This window comes from Ailuropoda melanoleuca, chromosome 1 (assembly GCF_002007445.2).
Source record: "Ailuropoda melanoleuca isolate Jingjing chromosome 1, ASM200744v2, whole genome shotgun sequence".
Classification (NCBI taxonomy): domain Eukaryota; kingdom Metazoa; phylum Chordata; class Mammalia; order Carnivora; family Ursidae; genus Ailuropoda; species Ailuropoda melanoleuca.
In genome coordinates this window covers 140,660,977-140,682,674 of record NC_048218.1, presented here as the reverse complement: position 1 = coordinate 140,682,674, position 21,698 = coordinate 140,660,977, and the positions used below count along the sequence as shown (strand labels likewise).

Genomic DNA, 21,698 nt, shown 5'->3' with positions numbered 1-21,698 from the left:
CATGTGAGAACTATCCCAGAAGGCCGCAATCCAGTAAACTAAAAGCTCATTCCAGGCTTCAGAAATTTTAGGGTGACTTACCTATCAGGACCATTTCTCCTGGAAACCTCATGTTCTGAAGAGTAAGGAAAGGTCCTCCTACCTAACCATTTGAGAACTCTCAATTTTCAAGAACACAGACCATCAGAAAACTACCATTGATGAGGCAAATCTGGCACACTAACTTCACTCTGTTTTTGTGTGTGTGTGTGTGTGTAATGTTGAAACAGTCCAGTGAATTCCTAGGACTACTCTTAGAAATGGATGAAGGGTCTTGATGCTTCTGAAAAAATAAATCCATGCTTTGTAATTCCTTTCCAATTGGTATGCTACAGGGCTTTAAATGGGGCTGTATCTTTTTCAATTTACATATATTTGAGAAACATTTCTCAAAGTATTTATTGAAGTATTTATTTATTTTGAGAGAGAGTGCACGTGCGAGTGGGGCAAGGGGGAGAGGGGAGCAAATCTGCCTTTTTTTTTTTTTTTTAAGATTTTATTTATTTATTTGACAGAGATGCAGCGAGAGAGGGAACACAAGCAGGGGGAGTGGGAGAGGAAGAAGCAGGCTCCCACCAGGGAGCACGATGTGGGGCTCGACCCCAGGACCCTGGATCATGCCCTAAGCAGAAGGCAGACGCTTAACGACTGAGCCACGCAGGCGCCCCAAGGGGAGAGAATCTTAAGCAGGCTCGACGCTCAGCACAGAGCCTGACATGTGGCTCAATCTCATGACCGGAGCCAAAATCAAGAGTCAGACACTGAACCAACTAAGCCACCCAGGCACCCCTCAAAATATTTTACGTTAAAGCATTGAGGAAAAGGATAGAAACAAAAATTTGTAAAAATACATCTTTTAATAAACACCAAGAAGTACAGTGCAGTTTCACTGAGGTTTTACATTGCAGTTTACAACAAACATTATCCATTATAGTGTATAATTACAAGTAAAGTAAACTCAGAGGTTTTTTTTGTTTTTTGTTTTTTTCTCCCATGGCTGGATAAACCAGATCTGGTGCATAATACCACATTTAAGGTTGTTTCAAGCTGGCTTCTGTAAAAGGCCCTTAATATTAATAACTTGCAGCAACAAAAACAACAACAAAAAATATCCCCCATCACAATGATAGCCTGATGAGTGCTCAAAAATTACTAAAAAGAAATGTAAATACTTGCTTTCCTTTGATGGCTTTGAAGAAAAGCTGTTGAGAGCAAATCCGAAATACTAAAGACAATAAGGGAAACAGCTGTTTCTTTTGCCTAGTATAACCATAGTAAATACTAATTTGAGGCTACAGATTATGAAAAGACTGCAAAAGATGCTTACAGAAAAAGCTTCACATTTATACTTATGATCTCAGGGACTAAAATCTGTCTAGTGTATTAATGGCTGAGTCTACTTTTCTTTAACATTGTTGATACTAAGAACAGGAAGATGGTAGAATTCTTGACACTTCTGGACAAATTAAGTAAGAGAGAGGACTGATATTAATTAGCAAAGGAGGAAATTAATATTAATCTTAAACTTCTACCTGCCACTGTCTTGGAGTGATCAAGATTCAGCTATGTCTGAGAAGAGTAAATAGGAATAGAACTGAAGGTAACCAGAAGCCAAAACTAAAAAAACCGTAGTTTTGCATGCTTTATACTGATGGCATTTAAAAATTATACAACTGGATTTATTTGCTATATACATAAATTAGTGTTGTAATTAGGAAAAAAAGAAAAGTAGCACTTACAACCACAGAAGTACCAGAATCATATCCAAATTTGCAAAGAGGCATAACAATCTGTTTACCATGCAACTAGTGGTTTGTGAAATTTGTAATGGTTAATAAAACAAAATCCTTAGGAACATAATACTAATGTATAGCAAATTATACCAATTAAGTCAGCAGCTCAAATTCGTAAGGGTAAAGACCCAATATCCCTGAATTTCTAAGCATCCATCTCAGTGTTAACGCAGGTGCATCTAAATGTTACCCTGTTAGAAGAGAGACTTTAAATACTCCTCCCTCTTCAATACATCATCATACTTTCAGAGGTGAAAAGTGAACTTCCAATTTAATTTCTTTACCACTTTTGCCCATTCTTGTGAATCTGATATAGCGTTATTATAGTGTCTAGGCAAAGGGAGGGTGCTCTAAAGGATCCAATGAATTGAATTTCTAAGTTCCAGAATACTGCTGGTATTGTACAATAAGCCTGTCTGCCAGAAAGCCATGTCTCCGGTTGAAATATATTCCTGGATCAGCGACTAAGAAATTAAGACCAGCTGCCAATAAAGTCAGACTGTTTCCTAATTGTTAGGTAACAGTTTGATCTTCTTTGTTATATTAAAATTTCTTAGTGGATGGGACTGGATCTCATACTTTTCATGTATCCTCTATAGCACCCACTAAAGTGTGGAGCAAAGAAATATGCTCAAGGAAATAATCAGTGACAAGGGCAGGAACTGAATCAAGAGTGAATGTGGTCATGGTGAGGCCACAACTTACTTCACTCATCATTCAAAAGGCAGTCCACAAGAATGAATCTCTGATGCTGTCAATGAAGAAGAGATGCTTGTCTCCCACCATTGTCTAAAGAGAACAAACCACTTGGGCCTCTTTCTTTCTTTCTCTTCATCACTAAGAGATTATACAGTGCCATGAGTACTACTCGAGTACTACTCGGAGGCTATCTGAAAAAAAAATAGGCTTTTCTGCCTCAGAGGGGAAGCACCGATCCATCACGTGGCCCATTTTAACTCTAATAATACAATTTATAGAACCATTAACTTTTAAAATTATGTTAAATGTTATCCACCCTAGTAGATATTTAAAATGTTAGGCTATTCTCTCTGACATCACTTAAAATGCATTTTATTTTTAAACACTGCCATGAGGTAGAAGATAAGGAATGCACAAAAGAAAGTATCTTCAAAATATGAAACTCTGTTTTATATAATTAGCCCCGAGAGAGAAGTAAGAAAAGTTACAGCCTTAGGCTGGTAGACTGACTACTGTTAAAATATTACCCTTACCTGAAAGAAATTTCTTATATTTGAAATTGCCATTTTTTCCCAGTTTAAGGTATTACAGAGAAAGGACAATACACATTCTAAAATACTCATAAAGAGCATGTACAATAGTCTCTCTTAGTCTTCATTTTTTACTTTACCATGTTGCTCTAAATTACCTCAACTGAGACACAGGTCCTTTCCACTTGAATAACTGATTAGATATCAATATAGAGGTTAAAAATCTTTCTAGCATAAGAAGCAAGATAAAAGGCATGATTCACATTTAAAATAATGTACTTTTCATAAAACTAGCAGCACTTCATTCTACCAGGACATACAAATTTGGGTTTATTGACTGGTCAGAAACAAAGGAAAATGTATATGGGTCCTTGTACAAGGGAAATGTGAGGCTACAATATTTTCTCTGAGAACTAACTATTTCCCCATTAGGTGGTGTGTGAAACTACTGGAATGTCAATTTCGATGGCAGAGAGGCGGGAGCGTGCTGAATAGGGCTGTGAGTAGGTATGCATACTGGGAGGATGGGAGTACAGTGGCTGCCAGAAAGGAGAAGGCAAAGATTTGCATGCACAGTACCAAATAAACAGTAGAAGGGAAGTCATATACAGGCCCCCAGCACTAGCCATAGTGACATACACTGCGTAGTCAAACGTAAAGACTGGCTCAAACTTCTTGTTCAGATGAATGTTATAAAAGATGACCCAGATGGAAGGGGAGAGGCTCACGGTACCTGCCAGGAAAAACAGCAGCCCGGCCACCAGATGGCAGCCTGCACTATTGACCAGACACTTGGCCAGTTTGATGTTGGGCACTGAGGACCTGAAGGCCGTGTTGCACATTCCAATCAGGCACAGCAGCAGGGCACCCATCGCAATCAGGATGCTGAGAGGCAGGGCAAACTGGAGGACCCGCAAGTCCAGCTGGTCAACTGATGAGTACCAAGTAGTGTCATACATCAGGCAGTCACTGCTCCCATCATATCGGGCACACTTCACCCACAGGCCAGTGTAAACAGTCAGATTCTTCTCGTTTCTGTTGAAGGTGATCAGTCGTAATTTCCTCCAGTTGGGAAGCAGAGTCCCCGCAAAGAGGCCTGCTACCGAGGCGATTCCACACAGGAAGGAGAGGACTGTGGCTGCATGGACATCCCGACAGCCCATGGCAGGCAGGCTTGTGCAGTACTGTCAGTCAGACTGGGGGGTGACACACAAGAGGACATATCATGAGGGGACAATAGAAGAGCAGAGCAGGAAGGGTGGTGCTGATTGGCAGCACAACTAATGATGTCAACGCAAAGAGAGAAAGTCTGTCCCTTTTTCCTGTGTATAATATGAAGGCATATAAACACATGTGCATGTGACCCCAGAGCACAGGAGCACTCACGTATGCTTGGTTACCAGTGGCTGGGTCAGGGAGCAACCAAAGAACTAGTCGTTGGACAGGAGTATTTTACTTCCCAGCAAATCAGAGAAATAATCAAAATAATTTCAAATCCTTTTAACATCACGTATGAAAGTTTCTCAAATGTCAATAATCACTCATTCGACACACATCTACCAAATACTTTCATATGTCAGCCACTCAAATATACAGGGTCAGAGCACTCACCAACCATCAACAAACAACACAAATTCGGCCTCCAACGCTCATGCAAATGTAAAATGAAACTAGCATGCAGCTGAGGTGAAGGCGGCTCATAAAAGACAAAGACGTAGGGAAAGAAGGATCACAGGACAGAGACTGGCTGAGGGAGGACCCTGAGCCAGACCGCTAGGGTTCTAATCCCCACTTCCTTACTTACTAGCCAAGTGACCTTGGGTCAGCTCTAGAAGTCTGTGATTTCTTTCCCTCATCTGTAACATGGGGAAAATAACAGTACCTACCTCACAGAGTTAAGTATTCAGTGAGTTAATATACTGTCCAGTGCTTAAAACATGTCTGCATGTTGTAAGAGCAATTCAAGTGTTAACTACTTCTTAGCACTCAGTGACCAGCTCAGTGCCTGGCACACTGGAGCAGTTTAAAGAACATTTGCTGAATAAATATTAAATAAGAAAAAGCAACACCTCATTCCTATATACTAGGCACACTGGATAGTCACAAAATGTAAATGAACTCCTCTCCAGTGAGTTAGCAAATGAAAAGAAGAGAACAAAGATCCCTAAAATGATTCTGCTCAACTACTTCCTGGCTGATTTAAGATGACTTGCATGCTTTTCAGGTGATTGCTCTTGTGGTTATTGGTTATTATACCATTACTGCTCATATAAGACAAAAGCACAAATTCCTGAAGTAATGACTACCTATCTCTATTAACGCTATTCTAAGTAAAAGAAAAGAAGTAGCCACGTCTTTCTCTCATTCCAAATTAAAAGGCTGTGTTCTTTTTCTGCATATGACAAAGTATAAAGACCATTATCTTATTCAGCTTTCATTTAAGTTTGAAACTCACTCTCCAAACACCACTCAAGTGTATTTTCTCTGCCTTCTATCACACCCCCCAATGAGGCACACAACAGACTAATGAAGTAGCATATTTACTTCTTTTAATCAGATCATGAGGAAGGGGCAAGGTTGAGAATATTATGGTTTCTGAATGCAGTATGTGTTCAGAGTCCCCATGATCCTCTGCAGAGTCAAGTATTAACTGCTGCGATGGTGGAACAGCATTTCCATGAGTTCAGGGGCCAGAAAGAAGATCAAAATGCTAAACTAGGTTAGGACTTGATCAAATGTGTCTGAATGGGAAGGCACTTTTTTTTTTCCTTTAGAAAACAACACATTTGCATATTTAATCTGATCATGTAAATTAGGAATAATTTTACTAGCAGAAAATATATAGGTATGCATATATACCTATATAACTGTATAATATAAAATCAGTTTAAGCACAAGTGAACCATTTTTCAAAGTCCTCAAGTTAAGCATAATTAGTTCTAAGTTTCTCCATTAATACTAGTTTACTACTTGTTTATCATGTTGCCTTCTGTCAATATTACCAGAAGCAGCAATGACTTAGAAATATATTGTTTACTCAGAAAACAAAACAAAGGAATTATAGTCTTAATTTATATTTTTCATGCAAAATGGAGAGAAAAACTGTCTTGCTTAATTTTAGCAACCAACCACCTTGTTCCAGCAATGGAAACTGTGGTGCAGGTTTCAGAATGTTTACACTAGAAAAGGCTACTAACGATGTCAAGCTCCAAAATGCAGCTTACTGGTTTTTGCTCATTTACTTGTCTGTCTCCCCCATATGCTGTTAGCAACTTGCACAGTGCCCAGCACATAGTCATTTGAGGAATATTTGAATAAAATACTGGGCACTGTTCCAAGACCACAGTAACTCACGAAAGTAGGCTACTGATAATGTAGAGAATTGGACAAGGAAGTAGCTATTACCAACTAATAATTCATTCAATGAACCAATTCATTCAACTCAGGTATTTACTGAGTATCTAGCACACGCAAAACACTGTTAGGCCCTGGAGGAACACTGAAGCCACTAAGGTCTGGACCTTGCTCTAATGTATTAACTAACAATCAGACTGAGTGAGAGAATATGCTCTTCTATGAGAAGTCAATATGCTGACAGTGAATCAACTGTATGATTACTACATGTCAAAGGATAATTGTTAGATGCCAAGCAAAGTGAACCAATAAAATACCTGTTCATAAAAAATGTGTCATCCAGGGTTAGAGAAAGACTGAGCAATGAAAGAGAATGATGATTTGATTGAAGTCATGAAGACATAAGAAAAAGGTTCCCTTTGTTTCTCTCAAAGCTTCAGAACTCCTTCAGGCAATATACTCAGAGTCCTAACCCAATCATAAATTCCCTCTTGCTTTCACATATAGGGGTCAAAAACTTGGGAGTATCAATAAAATTGAGACTTCTCCAATCAAGCTGCCTTGTACCACTAATTCCTACAATGCAAAGAGAATGAGAAACAAGATCAGAATGAATGACTTTATTATTATAAATATATTCCTCTAGTTCTTAGATTATAGACTATCAAATGACACTAATGAGCAGAGGTGGGTCAATATTTACTTCAGGATCAAGTGTGTTCAAATTTATCCTGCATCAAATCAACACAAATGTTGTATCAGTCCTCTGAACTTGCTTTTACTGAAGCATTCTTAGCTCAGATCCCAGAGACTGACTAAAAGTTTTATCCTAATTTACACAGCCACCAAGGATACCATGGCATTTTTTCAGAAGGGAAATACTATTAACCTCAATTCTTTAGTTAATTTCAACCTCAGTGCTAGAATTAATGTCCTTGCTCTTTATAATCTTCTTTGGCTACTTTCCTTTTTATGACCTGTTCTTAACTCCACCTCTGCATGATTTGATAAGTCATATATCTCACTAGAGGGATGAAGTATCATTTTATAGGGACAGTTGGGAGATGGAATATGTTTAGTGATTTAAAACTGAAAATAATGCTGACTCTCAGGTTAGGATTTGGTCATATTAAGAGGGTGAAAGATCTCGGGGCGCCTGGGTGGCACAGCGGTTAAGCGTCTGCCTTCGGCTCAGGGCGTGATCCCGGTGTTATGGGATCGAGCCCCACATCAGGCTCCTCCGCTATGAGCCTGCTTCTTCCTCTCCCCCCTGCTTGTGTTCCCTCTCTCGCTGGCTGTCTCTATCTCTGTCAAATAAATAAATAAAATCTTAAAAAAAAAAAAAGGGTGAAAGATCTCTACTCTTGTCCTATGCCAATTAATTTTTAATCCAAAATAACGGTTTCAAATGCAAATTTGATTATTTCACTATTTCTTTTTTTTTTAAGATTTTATTTTTAAATAATTTCTATACCCAATGTGGGGCTCAAGCCCATAATCCCAAGATCAAGAATTGCATGCTACACCAGCTGAGCCAGCCAGGTGCCCCTCACTACATTTCTTACACTCAGTGCCTTCCTATTTCCCTCAGAATACAGTTTCTAAATTTCAAAACTTTCCCATGGTTTTCCAAAGTTTCAAATCCCACCATCAGTTCCTGTCAAATTCCCAATCTCTTTATGTGTCACTCTCCCATCTAACATGTTATAGACTATGTAGCCATATTGCTTTTAACTCTTCAAATTCTGCACTTTTAAATTTGGCTAAGGGCTTTACTTCATACTATTCTTCCTTCTAGAACTTTCTTAATTCCACTCTATTCTTTGCTTACCTAACAGGTATTCATTTTTTCTAATTTTCAGGGAGGCTGGCCCTAAACCAATTCTCTCTTCCCTTATCCTTAACCTTCCCCCAGCCCTAGTTATACGCTCTGAAATCACTTTTGTACCTTTCCTTTGGGAGCAGTGATTATGCTTATAATTCCTTGTTCAGTATTTATCTTTCTCACTAGACTGAATTCCAGGAGGACAGAGAGCTTTCTATTTTATTCACTGTGTCCCACACTGATACAAAGAAGGCGCTTGATTATTTGTTAAATAACCGAACAAACAAACAAACAAACAAATGTAAGGTTCATATGGGTATGGTCAGGATCCAGAGAGAAAGTTACAAATCTGCTCTGTTATCAGTTTTATTCATTCATTCATTCATTCATTCATTCATTCATTCATTCATATCCTGCGTTTTGAAGCCTCCAAGTTGCTTCTAGACCATGCCCTCTACTTTCCACTCTTTATTGACCAGTCTCTCCCATTTTTTAAAACAAAGTTCATTTTCTTCCCCTATAAAATTCGCCTAAAAATGAAGCCATTCCCAAGTATATACATAAAGACCATTCTTCCAAAAGCATACAACTAAGTTTGGCAACACTAGTTAACTTTCACAATGGCCAAGGAGTCAATCAATTATACCTGTGTTGAGTCTCATGCTTTCAACTCAATAGGTTTGTTACTACTGGATATATCCCCTTTTTATTAACAGGTTAATATACCAAATTAATGTCTTTATCAAAGTAAAACTAGTTTTTAAACAATTTATCATATTTGTATTTATATTTTCTTTTTAATATAGCAATGGAGAAAAAAGATAAACATCTTTTTGCCATATGAAAATCCCTTATTAGGGACTGTAGAAAATACGCCAAGTTGAGAACACACTAACAAATCTAAGTAGCACTCTTGAACACTAACTAGGGAACAGTCTTAAGCTTGGTCAAATACATAAATGTCTGGGCTTGTTGTTTCTATGTGAGAGGCAACTTGGTATTATAGTCCAGGCAACCAAAGACCCAAATGACAGTCACAACCTACCATTTACAAATTGGGCAAGTCATCTGTGTCCTCTGAACCTCAAATACCTCATCTGTAAAATGTTTCCCAAGGTATCTTAAGATCATGAATAGTAAAGCCCTTTGTAAAACAAAGTATGGTCAGAAATTTAAGTTTATAATTATTATTAGTAGGCTTATTTATTTTCTTTAGCTAGGAACATGCTTTTTCTTCTGGATCTCAGCAATCCATCACAGATGATTACAGCCATATAACAATAATAACAGAGCATTCTCTATGTAGCAGTTACTGATCAAATAAGGACTCTGTTTCAAAACAAATACTTCACATTTGTCATCTATCTGTTCCACGGTGACTCTCGGAAGCAGATGGATCAAATCTGGTACACAGTTAATGGTTATCAAATATATCATCTTCAAATAAAAATATTTTCAAAAAGATACCTGTTCTGTGGTTTTGAATAGCATTCCAAGAAGTCTGAGGCAGGAATAATGGCTAACAGCTTTAGGAATTCACAGACCCATGACTAAGTAATTTTTTGAGGGACAATCCCAGGAATAGCTATATGAGAAGTCATGGGTAACAGCAGCTACATACTTCTTGATGGTGAATAGCAGTCCTTTCTACAGTAATTGGAGTTTTCTTAGAAACTACAGGTTATCAATCATTGCTCTCAAAAGGGAGGTCTATCTTTTAACTTTATTTTGTTGAACAAGAGAAAAACATGACATCTGATATACGGTGGAAAAAGGAAAAGGAGTAAAATCAAAGGATGTACTTACTCTTTGAGGTACTTGACAGGTGTAAAAAAACTTTAATCAACTTAGAAGAAATATATGCACATCTGAATAGAGAGTAGAGATGATCCAGGCCTAAAGAAATAGGAAAAACACCCTAATTGAATATAATACTTTTTAAAATTATATACGTGTGTGTATGTACACACACACGCATACATACACACACACACATATATAATGGATTTTTTAGATGCTACTCACGACTAAGAATAAGGAGGTGCAAGGAAACACTGTGCATTTAGTTGTCTTGGAAATAAAAGAAATTCATTGTTTCTTTTGTACCTTTTAAAAGGATACCAAACAAAACTAGGCTAAGTTGATCTGCACTGTTTATCCCAAAGTTTGCAACAAGAATGCTTTTTTGAGTTTACAATTCCACCAACGGCTCAACCTGTCATTTAAATATGTTTCCATAGATCTACTCTAAGCATCAACTTCCTTCTCAAATACTATTTATCACAAGAGGTAGGATGAGGATGCAAACTTATAAACGCCAGAGAACTTCCTGGATTAAGGCATTTATCACTAGCCCCATTATTATTATTATGTAGAATGTTGTCCTCAACATTCTGCACATAAAGAGATTTCAAATTATGATTTTTCTTTTCTAAATGTATGTTTAAGTTGGTATCAAGCATAACTGCTCACTCCAAATTAAGGGAAAACTGTTTTACAATTAATAACGCATACTAGTATCCCTGATCTTTCATTTTAAGTGCGGTCACCAAGTCTAGCCTTCCTCTAACGTGGTAACCGGCCCCTTACAAGGCCTGTTACACACAACTTGGGCCTCGGAGTAAAGCAAACCAAGCTTCCAGAGCAGACCGCACTCCCCCTCCTCTCCCCTCTTTCCCTTCGAGACCAGTCCTTAAGAGCACCAGAGCTAGCCGAAAGAAAGAAGAAAAAGGAGGCGGGGGGGGGAGGGGGGAGCTTTCCCGGTTAGAGCCAATGGAAAAGGACCTCAACGGTGACTGTAAACGTTCTCAGAACAAGCCCATCCCTGCAACACTGAGTGGGCTTGAACCGCGAGCAGGTCATCATTACACAACCAGCCGGTGCTTCAAAAATAGCAACTTGCAGCTCCACACCGCACACCCCGCTGGCCAAGCCCAAGCCCTCGGCTGCTCCGGCAAGACACCTCGACATTTCCATACTCCTGCGTACACAATTTTTTAAAGCCTTATCAAATATCTCCTCATTCAATTTTCACGTCCACAGATGTGGTCAACAGTTTTCAGTGTCCCTGATTTCCTTCGATTTACCTATTTTACACAAAATCCTCAACGACTTATGCAAAAGACCCCAAAATCAGATTCCTGACCACACCTACCTGTTTCTTAGATCCAAGACATTTTAGTCTCCCACACTGAAGAGCTTCTTAGAGCGTCTACCTCGCAGCGTCCCAGGAAGTGCGTTCCCAGCGAGTCGCACCGGGGGCTTCTGGGAGCGTAGCGAGGTTTTCCCGAGGCCCTAATCAGGAATGCCCTGGATGACTGAGAGACTACAATGCCCAGAATCCACTGGGCAGCCGGCCGCAGGCAACATCCTGCGATCACCTCCTGCCTTTCTCCCCGGCCTCCAGCCCTCTTAGACCTCTTGCACCTTCAGTTCCGTCCAGATTAGAAAAAAAAAAAAAAAAAGGTTAAACGAAACAAACCTAAAAATAGTTTCTAGTTGGGTACCCAACTAAATATTTCCTACTAAATGTGATTTCCCCTTAAGGTTTGCTAGCAAAAATCCTTAAATACTTTCTTCCACGAAGCATTTACCAAGGCACAAAGTAGAAAAGCTCAAACTCTAGAACTGATTTTGAAGATGTTCAAAGATACAGAGAACTTGAATAGTACAACGAACACATATGCTTACTCTCTAGGTTCAACAATTATCAACATTTGCCATATTTATCTTATCTCCACTTTCCTGTGTGATCACTTAAGGTAATAGGCATCATGACACTTCAGCATCCTTTGTTTTATATATTTAAAAATATACTTAACTGCTCAGTTTAATATGGGGTTTTGCTACATACTAGCTGGGTGGCTTTGGGCAAGTTACTTCTCTCTGAGGGTATCTGTAATGAGGGTAATAAGATTACCTATATCATAGAATTATCTTGAAAATTAAGGGACTAATTACAGACAAAGCGCTGAGCACATAAGTAGCTATTAGATATTTAAAGTTACTTTACTCTTCTACACAATTTCAACTATCCTGTCCCTTTCCTTGTGGCTTCCCCAAAATATGAAATACTGCATTAGTCAATATCTGAATTAAAATAAAGTTTTCAGAAGTCTTGTACAGGACTGATCTATTTTGTAAAGGTGTTGAAGTGTCATGATATGCACTAATTTCAAATGATCACACACACAAATGGAGATAAAGTAAATGTGGCAAATGTTCATAATTGTTGAATCTAGAGAGAGGAAGTATATGGGTGTTCATTTGCTGTTCCAACTCTCTGTATCTTTAAAATTTTTCAAGATAAAAAGTTTGAGGAAAAGCATCACAGTTTTAAACAAAAGTAAAGGGTTGCATCCATCCCCATCCCACTTTTCCCCGGTACTTAACTTGGGCAAGTTAAGTAACCTCCTTGTGGCTCACCATCTTACCTATAGTAATAAAGTATCTATATATAAAAAAAATAATGGTAAGGATTAAGTGAGTTACTATACATACAGGAGTTTATAACAGTGTCTGACATTGTTTTTTTACCAATTTTCATTTTGTGTTTCTCACGAAACTTTTTGTTAGTGATGGAAAAGGGGGAAAGGCTACTATTTTTCCATTATTACCACGTTCTCATCTTCCATACTGCTTCAGAGGATGCATAGAGTTATCTAAGGCCTGAGGCAATCCAGTCCCAAAGCTAGACCTAGAAATGTAATTATGAGAAAGAAAGATTGGAGGTAAAAGGATCTCTGAGCTCAGGCCAGCCAGATGTATGATGGCAATATGACACAGCCTATCTCACTTCTTTGCTTGGAATTTCAGTTCTCTCATCTATAAAACTGAATTGAGTCCAATAACTGTGTACAAAAGCATTTTATAATTTAGTTCCCAATCACTGATGAATTAACCTGGTTAGCTGACTTTAGCTGGGATGTATATGTACTTGATTATAATGATAAAAAAAAATAACAGCACCAAAAGGAAGGGGTGGACTATTTCTAAACTTATTGATAAATTCACATCTATGGTTAGCCTGGCCTTTGGTATAGCAAAGATGGAACAAAATACTTACGTACGCAAGTCGGACTAGATTTTGGAGTACCATTCTCAGAAGTACTTTAGGTAAGACTTAGATCAGCAATTAACAATCCTGGCTTTCCATTTTTTTCTCAACAAAGACTCATTAAGGAGTAAGTCAAATCTTAAAGCAAATTCACTGCAATATACCACCACCAAAATTCTACAAATACCTACTTACTGTATTAGTTTTCTATTGCTGCTGTACCATATTACCACAAAATTCAGTGGCTTAAAATAGCCACAAATTTATTGTTTTACAGTTCTGGAGGTCAGAAACCTGACACAGATCTTACTGGGCTAAACTAAATGTGCTGGTAGGGCTGTATTTTTTCTGGAGGCTTCAGGGGAGGCTGTTACCTTGCCTTCTCCAGCTTCCTGAGGACACCTGCATTCCTTGGCTTATGCCCCCCTTCCATTTTCAAACAGCAATAGATGGTTGAATCTTTCAACATCTAAATCACATTTCTCTGATAGTCTTCTGCATTTCTCTTTCATCTTTTAAGAACACTTGTGATAACATTTGACCCATTCAGACCACCCCAGATAATTTCTCTATTTTTTGGTCATCTGACGAGCAACTGTAATACTCCCTTGCCATGTAACAGAGTATATTCACAGATTCTCAAGATGAGGATGAGGACATCTTTACAGGACCATTATTCTGCCTGCCACAGTCACTAATCACTTCCTTCTAGTTGAATCCAAGGGTCTCTTTTTGGTCCTCATTCTCTTCCACCTCCTTCAGGTCCACATTGCCCATTTCTGATTGCCCCTTTTTTCCTAAACTCTGCTTTCTCAAAAGTTTTGGAAACACCAACATTTCTACTTCTCTTCTAGTTTACCTGATTTGTTCCCTGTCCACCTGTTGCTTTCACTTTCTCCTCCTCACCCCCCAATTATCAAAAGGCTCTGTCCTGGGGCCCTATCAATAAAAACTTCTTTAGAGGACAACCTGTTTTTTTTTTTATCTCCCCAAATCCACATCTGGCTAAGACTTTCCATAATTTCAGTACTATTTCTAATTACCAGCTTATATGATTAACTGCTATCACTTTAATTTCCACATTCTCCAAATACAAATTAATAATTGTAACTCCTTATGTCTTCCATCATTCCTTATTTTGTCAGTGGTTTCCCCTTTATCTTTTTTTTTTGGTATCTTCTTCATAACTTTCACTCAAATTAGGAACCACGTCCTGATTCTTTCTTTGAAATATCCATTTGCCCCTTATTCACTACAAAGAATTGTCACAGTCCCATTTAAAGCCCTCACCTTGGGGCGACTGGGTGGCTCAGTCAATCATTGGACTCTTGCTTTAGGAGATTCTTTCCCTCTTCCTCTCCCTCCCTCTCTGCTCCCCCACTCACATGCATGTGAATGCTTTCTCAAATAAATAAACCTTTAAAAAAATTTAAGCCCTCACCTCTTCACATCAAGATAGTGCAACAATTTCCTTACATATATATTGTTAATTAAAAAATAATAGAGAACATTCAATATTTATTACATTCCAAGGATGTTTTCTATGAATTATCAAATTAATCACAATAAATCCATATTAATGACAAAGAAATTGAGATGCAGAGAGATTAAACAATGTGCTCAAAATCAAGAAGCAGTAGGTGGAGGACATTCCCAAATGTTGCTGTCACCATTCAGAACTCTTCAGATTCAGGGCAGTCTCCTTATTTTGGATTTCTGCAGCTGAAACTTTACATACTCTAAATGCTATTGAAGCTGTTCCTGACGTTGGAATGTCTTACTACTCTCTCTGCCCCTGAAATCCTACCTACCTTCCCCCTTGTCTGAGTAATTTAATCTTCTGTGTAAATTACACACATCAACTCCAAATGGAAACTAACTGGCACATAATATTCCCTTTTATGTATTAGTCATATCTCACCACAGTATTTCCAAGTCCATGACTGAAACTCAACAAATACAGAGTCATTTAAAAACCTCTGGGGGCGCGTCGGTTCCTCAGTTGGTTGAGTGTCTGACTCTTGGACGTTGGCTCAGGTCATGATCTTGGGGTCTTGAGATCAAGACTTGCATGGCGCTCCATGCTCAGCAGGGAGTCTGGTTGGGATTCTCTCTCTCCCTCTCTCTCTGGCCATCCTTCCCATGCATGCTCTCTCTCTGAAATAAATAAATACATCTTTAAAAAAACAAAAAACAAAAACCCCCTTCCCCATATACTCTTTTTTAGAGGAGCCTATCAAATAAAAAATAAAAAATATCTATTAATCGGAAAGTTGGGAAGTACAGAGAGAAAAGTAGGGAAATATTATGGGTAGAATGTGTTCCTCAAAAATTCCAATGTTGGAGTCCTAACTCTCTCAACATACCTCAGGATGTAACCTTATTTGGAGACAGGGTTTTTATAGAGGTAATCAAGTTAAAAAGACATCATTAGGGTTAGCCTTAATCCAACATGACTTGTTTCCTTATAAAAAGGAAAAATTTGGAGACAACCACACACACAGGGAGAATGCCATGTGAAGATGAAGGCAGAAACTGAGGTGTTATTTCTACAAGCCAAGGAACACTGAAGATGACCAGCAAACCACTAGACGCTAGGCAGGTGACACAGAATAGAATCTCCCTCAACAGCCGTCAGAAAGAACCATCTCTGTCAGCACCTTCATCTCCTACTTCTAGTTTCCAGAATTGTGACACAATATATTTCTGTTGTTCAAGTCCCTCTGTCTATGGTACTTTGTTACAGTAGCCCTAGCAAACTAATGCAGGAAATAAGGGACGAAGTTTCTGGATATCAAGCAGTGGGCTGCCACTTAAAAAATAATTAGGACTTGGGGCACCTGGATGGCTCAGTCCATTAAGCATCTGCCTTCGGCTCAGGTCATGATCTCAGGGTTCTGGGATCGAGTCCCATGTTGGGCTCCCTGCTCAGCAGGGAACCTGCTTCTCCCTCTGCCTGCCACTACCCCTGCTTGTGCTCTCTTCTCTCTGTCAAATAAATAAATAAACTTTTTTAAAAAAAATGGTTAGGACTTTGTTGTCTACTATAAAAGAGGTAGGATGACTGCACATGTTTCCAATTTTCTTTAATAAATTTACTGGTGAATAGGGGAGGGAGGGAAGGAAATTGTACAAAAGAATTGGCTTAGTAGGATAACTGAAGGCTTTTGCCTGTAATTGCATTCAGGTGTTGTAAATCTTTGTTATTTACCATGCCTATTACCCTCTCCTTCCACCACCATTTTTAACCTAGTTTTTACAGATAAACCTGTATGTTAAACTTTTGACGAACATGTTCCAAATTTGGAATTACGGCATTAGTGACTTTTTAAAGCAGGTGATTTTTTCTGGTTTCTATTTCTTATAGGAAAGGCCATGCCTGCACATTATACTGTTCTTATAATTTCTCTTGACCTCAAGGTAGTACCAGTTCATGCTAAGATTTGTTCTTGAAACTGAGGCTCAATTATTTTATAGTACTTATTTTTGCCCTTTAGGATTTGGTTAACCAGAGGCTTTTATCTACTGTCATTTAATCATGTTGCAAATCCACTGAAAGCCAAAAGCTTCTACTCAATGCCTGCTCTTGATTTAAAGTATTTTCAATCTCCCTCAATTTGTAGCAAACCATATACAAATAAAACTGAAGGCATATTTTAGATTTATAATCATATTCTTTCTCTTTTTTTTTTTTTAAAGATTTTTATTTATTTATTTATTTGACAGAGATAGAGACAGCCAGCGAGAGAGGGAACACAAGCAGGGGGAGTGGGAGAAGAAGAAGCAGGCTCACAGCAGAGGAGCCCGATGTGGGGCTCGATCCCATAGCGCCGGGATCACGCCCTGAGCCAAAGGCAGACGCCTAACCGCTGTGCCACCCAGGCGCCCCCATATCCTTTCTCTTAAGAAAATCACACCATGGTCTTCTTAAAGGCTTTCATACTGGAATAATACCAGTAATAGTGTTTGATAACAAATAAGAAAATGAAGATATTGGCAGTTTCAGAAAAATATATTGAAATATTTGTCATGAACAAAGGAAGCTTTGTCCTTCACTTTCAACTTTCAATCACTTAAAGTTTACAAAATAAATAGAAAAAATCCCAACTTTGCCATATATTGCTCCAAAATTAATTATAATATAAACTGCATATGCTGTTCTTCAAATTCTAAGTATTTCAGAGGACAGGATTCAATTAATAGCTGTGCTTCACACAGCTTAGTATTTGGGGAACCCAACGAATTTAATTTCTCTTACAAACACAATAATATATACAAAGGTGACTGCTTCCTCTGAAGTCTTCTAAGTACCCAATAACTATTCATTAAGCAACAGTTATATAATGACAAACAGTAAAAGTACAAAAATTAGAACTGCCTAAAATTAATGATTGGTTATGGTCAGAAATGGTAGTTGAAATCGTGCCTGGCTTTTTCATCCTTCTGACAGACAACTGAGGCAATAACCCACAGTACTCCTGAATTATCCACAGGGAAATACTACAACTTTCCAACATACATGCTTTTCTTCTTTTTCTCTCTCCTTTTCTCATTTTTTTTTGAAGATTTTTTTAAAAAATTTATTTATTTGACAGAGACAGCTAGCGAGAGAGGGAACACAAGCAGGGGGAGTGGGAGAGGAAGAAGTAGGCTCCCAGCAGAGGAGCCTGATGTGGGGCTCGATCCCATAACGCCGGGATCACGCCCTGAGCCGAAGGCAGACACGCTTAATGACTGCGCTACCTAGGCGCCCCTCCTTTTCTCATTTCTATTACCTACTTGATTTTGCTTTTCCTTCAGCTGGCTTGTGACACCCACTTAAAGCTAAAGATATTCCTCTGATACTTTCCCTCTACTTGCCAAGCTCCAATCACAAAACAAAACAAACACAATGCTTCTCTGACATAGCTGTTCAAGAAAAAAAATAAATGTTTCGTTATTGTTTAACTTTGCAGTAAATATTACAGCATGTTGTCTGCCAACATTTGTTAACTATGTTTATCTAAATGGCTTAATTCCCAAGGTATAAACTCTTGTAAGGTGAAGACATTTTTAAAATTATAAATACATTAGACTCCCCAAAAGGTTAAACACCCAAAATTGGGGCACCTGAGTGGCTCAGTCCATTAAGCATCTGCCTTCCACTCAGGTCAGGATCCTGAGGTCCTGGGATCCAAGTGTCCTGCTCAGCGGGTAGCCTGCTTTTCCCTCTCCCTCTGCCCCTCCCCTCTCCACTCATTCTCATTCTCTCTCACTTGCTCGAATAAAAAACCCAAAAAACCCCAAAACATTCATGTACCCACCACCCAACTTAGTAAATGACCAAAAGGCAATATAGTGAAGTGTTTAAAATAGGTAATATTTGTGAACAACTCAGTACATTGCCCAGCATATGGAAACATTACTGTGTGACATATTATGATTACCAGCACAGACCATGTACTCAGTTTCTCGATTTGTTTCACTTGTCTATTCCATAAGGAGAGACAGATTTAAACTAAATTTGAGATACTCAAAGGTTTAAAAATATACATTAAATTCGATTCACAACTTGGTCTTCAAACATGTTACCATGTTTTTGAAATAAGATGTCTTCTGTGTGAGGTTTACAATTTAAACTGTTGCTAATTTTCATTTCATTTTTAAGCTATAGTTTGTGAGCTAACTTATGAGCTGCTTTGAAACATTTTTTAAAAAATTGTATTACATATGCTTTTTAAAAAATAGCTGTCAGTTATTGTTTATCTATTTATTTATTTATTTAAAGTAAGCTCTGCGACTAATGTGGGTCTTTGACTCATGACCCTGAGATCAAGAATCGCATGCTCTACTGACTGAGCCAGTCAGGCGCCAGAAACATTATTTTTAATGTAATTTAATGATATTGCAAATTTCTAGAGGGAGTTTACCTTTGTTAACTGGATTTTTTATCTGAACTTTGCAAACCCTATGAAACTACTTAGAAAATACTCCATTTGTTTATGTACATTTTGTCAAGAAAAAAAATCTTTAGCTTTCATTAACTTTCTCAAAGGAATCTCTATACTCCATCCTCCCAAAGCAAACAAACAATGAGCTAAGACATACAACTTTACAAGAAAACTGACTAGATAAAACCTGAAATAAAATACTCTTGACCTGATTTTTCCCATTATGAAGACTTCTTGCCCCTGATTACATAAAACATGTTCACCACTTAAAAGAAAACATTAGGGGTTCTGGGGTGGCTCAGTCGGGTTAAGCGGCTGACTCTTGATTCTAAATCAGGTCATGATCTCAGGGTTTTGAGATAGAGCCCGGCATAGGGCTTCGCACTCAGCGCAGCATCTGCTTGTCCTTCTTTCCCCCTCTGCCCCTCCCCCCACTCATGCTCACTCTCTCTAATAAAAATCTAAAAAAAATATTAATTTTCCACAAAGTTCATTTTGCTATAATAATAATAATATGGATATGTGTTGTGAAAACAATATATTTCTAGAACATTTTTATTCACAGGTGAAATCTTTGAAGCACAAATCCAAATTTGCAGTATGATATACTTAATACTTGACAGTGTCTGGTGGCATAAACTTGGAATTCATGATGGTAAATGAATCTGACACAGCAAGCTCTTCAAGAACTACTAGGACCTGGTAAAAATTTACTATACATAGCACATTGATACGCTGGCTAGTCAGTAATATAAAAATTAAGTCTTCCAGAAAGTACATAAATTTTGAAAGGTGAAAATGAAAAAAATCTTGCTTAAGGACAGAATAAATGGCACCTGAGACATTAGTATATTTCAAAATAAGTCTTTAAGTTTTTAAAATGTACTTTTTGTAAAATAAAAAGGGATCCAGATTTTCTCCTTCTTTTTAGAATAAAAATCAACTATCAACTTTCAGTAACTAGAAAACACAAATCATGGAACATTTTAGTGAGTTACATAATACAGTGCTTCAGTTAGTTGTAGAATAGTAACCTGGTCATTACTGGCAGAGCAAATAAGATATAATTCCTCTTAATTCTCAGCATATACCTACTAACCTTTGCCACAGCAGAAAGTAAGATTATGGTATCAGAACGTCAGAAATTCATCTGATGAAACTATCCTCACATTGCTACTTCTTTATATTTAGGAAATAATAAAAGTAAAAGAGAAAAAGGATACTGAAGTTGTAAATGTAAAACACCCAAAATCAAACATGGTTAGCAGTACAGATGTTCAAATTTCAAATGCTCTCCTCATTCTTACTTCTTTGTTGTAAAGCAGAACCAGGCTATTCTAATCCCCTGCAGTTTCTGCTTTTGAATGTGAGATCCATACAGGCAGCAGGTCCTGTCTTCAATATTGTACATGCTGTGTCTTGCACAGTGCCTGACACATGGGAGACACTCAGTAAATACTTGTGCAATGAAGGAAAAAGAAATACAAAAAAGCCACTGATCTGGGGCCTCGAATAGGAGGTGGGAGTGGAGAAGAGAAAACAGAACAAATGAAAGTGAAATCATGCTTGTAAAAACTCATTCACATTGTCACATCAGAAGAAATGTAAGTAGAACAATACTGACATCATTTTTATGTAATACTTATAACCCTATGTAAAGGCTTCACTGAGGCTTAAATTCCAAAATAAATTCTAATAATTTAAAAGCAGCTTTGAAGAACAATTTTTAGAAGCTCATTAACTTGCTACTATTTACAAAAACAAAAAACAAAAACAAAACCCAACAGAGAAAAGGTTTATATAATGAACTCATTTGAGTAAAAAGATAAATGAATAAAAAAATTCTGCAGGAATATAAGAATTATTAACAGTGGTTTTCTCTGGGAAGGACCAGAGCGCTCAATGCAGGAAGATGGGAACTTTTTTTCCTTCATATGCTTTTGTGTGGTTTAAATTTTATTTCTTACAATGAACATATATATTTTATAATAGAATTTATGAAGAGAAAATGTCCGATTTGTATTTTTGAAACTCAGAAATTTAGAAATTTTAATCTCTTAATATACTGATGACTGATAATATTGTTTTAACTTTGCATTTCTTATTACTTCTCTTTACTAAAATATGAAAATAGATGAGACAGATTTGAGTGCAAGAAAATGAGACATATATCACTCTGCTCTAAAGCAGGAAAAAAAAATGCATATACTTAAGAAAGAAAATTTTCCAAAGGGTGAAACTGCAAACGTTTACCTGCTGGTTTCTGTTAAATATTATCAGTGATCTTTATTATCATTGAAAATATGTTGAAATTAAGGGTTTTGAGGTTTTCCAAAAAAGGTCACTATTATATATTTAGTAGAATCAAGGACATGACAGACAGACTCAAAAACAAACAAAACCTGGTTGCTCATTTTAATAATATTCTAGAGAATGCTCTTCTGTGTGTGTGTGTATACATATATATATGTA

The 21,698-nt window shown here is 37.6% G+C and overlaps 1 protein-coding gene across 1 annotated transcript; it reads right to left on the bottom strand.

Moving 5' to 3' along the window:
* Positions 1–888: 888 nt before the first annotated feature.
* CLDN12 (claudin 12) lies at positions 889–14,643 on the bottom strand. Its single transcript, XM_011226204.3, has 3 exons — positions 11,395–14,643; positions 10,047–10,136; positions 889–4,257 (listed from the first exon to the last, which is right to left on the bottom strand). Exon 3 carries the CDS (start codon positions 4,222–4,224, stop codon positions 3,490–3,492), a length of 735 nt encoding a protein of 244 aa, XP_011224506.1. The 5' UTR covers positions 4,225–4,257; positions 10,047–10,136; positions 11,395–14,643; the 3' UTR covers positions 889–3,489.
* Between the last annotated feature and the right edge of the window lie 7,055 nt (positions 14,644–21,698).

Coding starts and splice junctions, on each gene's coding strand:
- CLDN12 (XM_011226204.3), bottom strand. CDS start 4,224: ATGGGCTGTCGGGATGTCCATGCAGCCACAGTCCTCTCCTTCCTGTGT.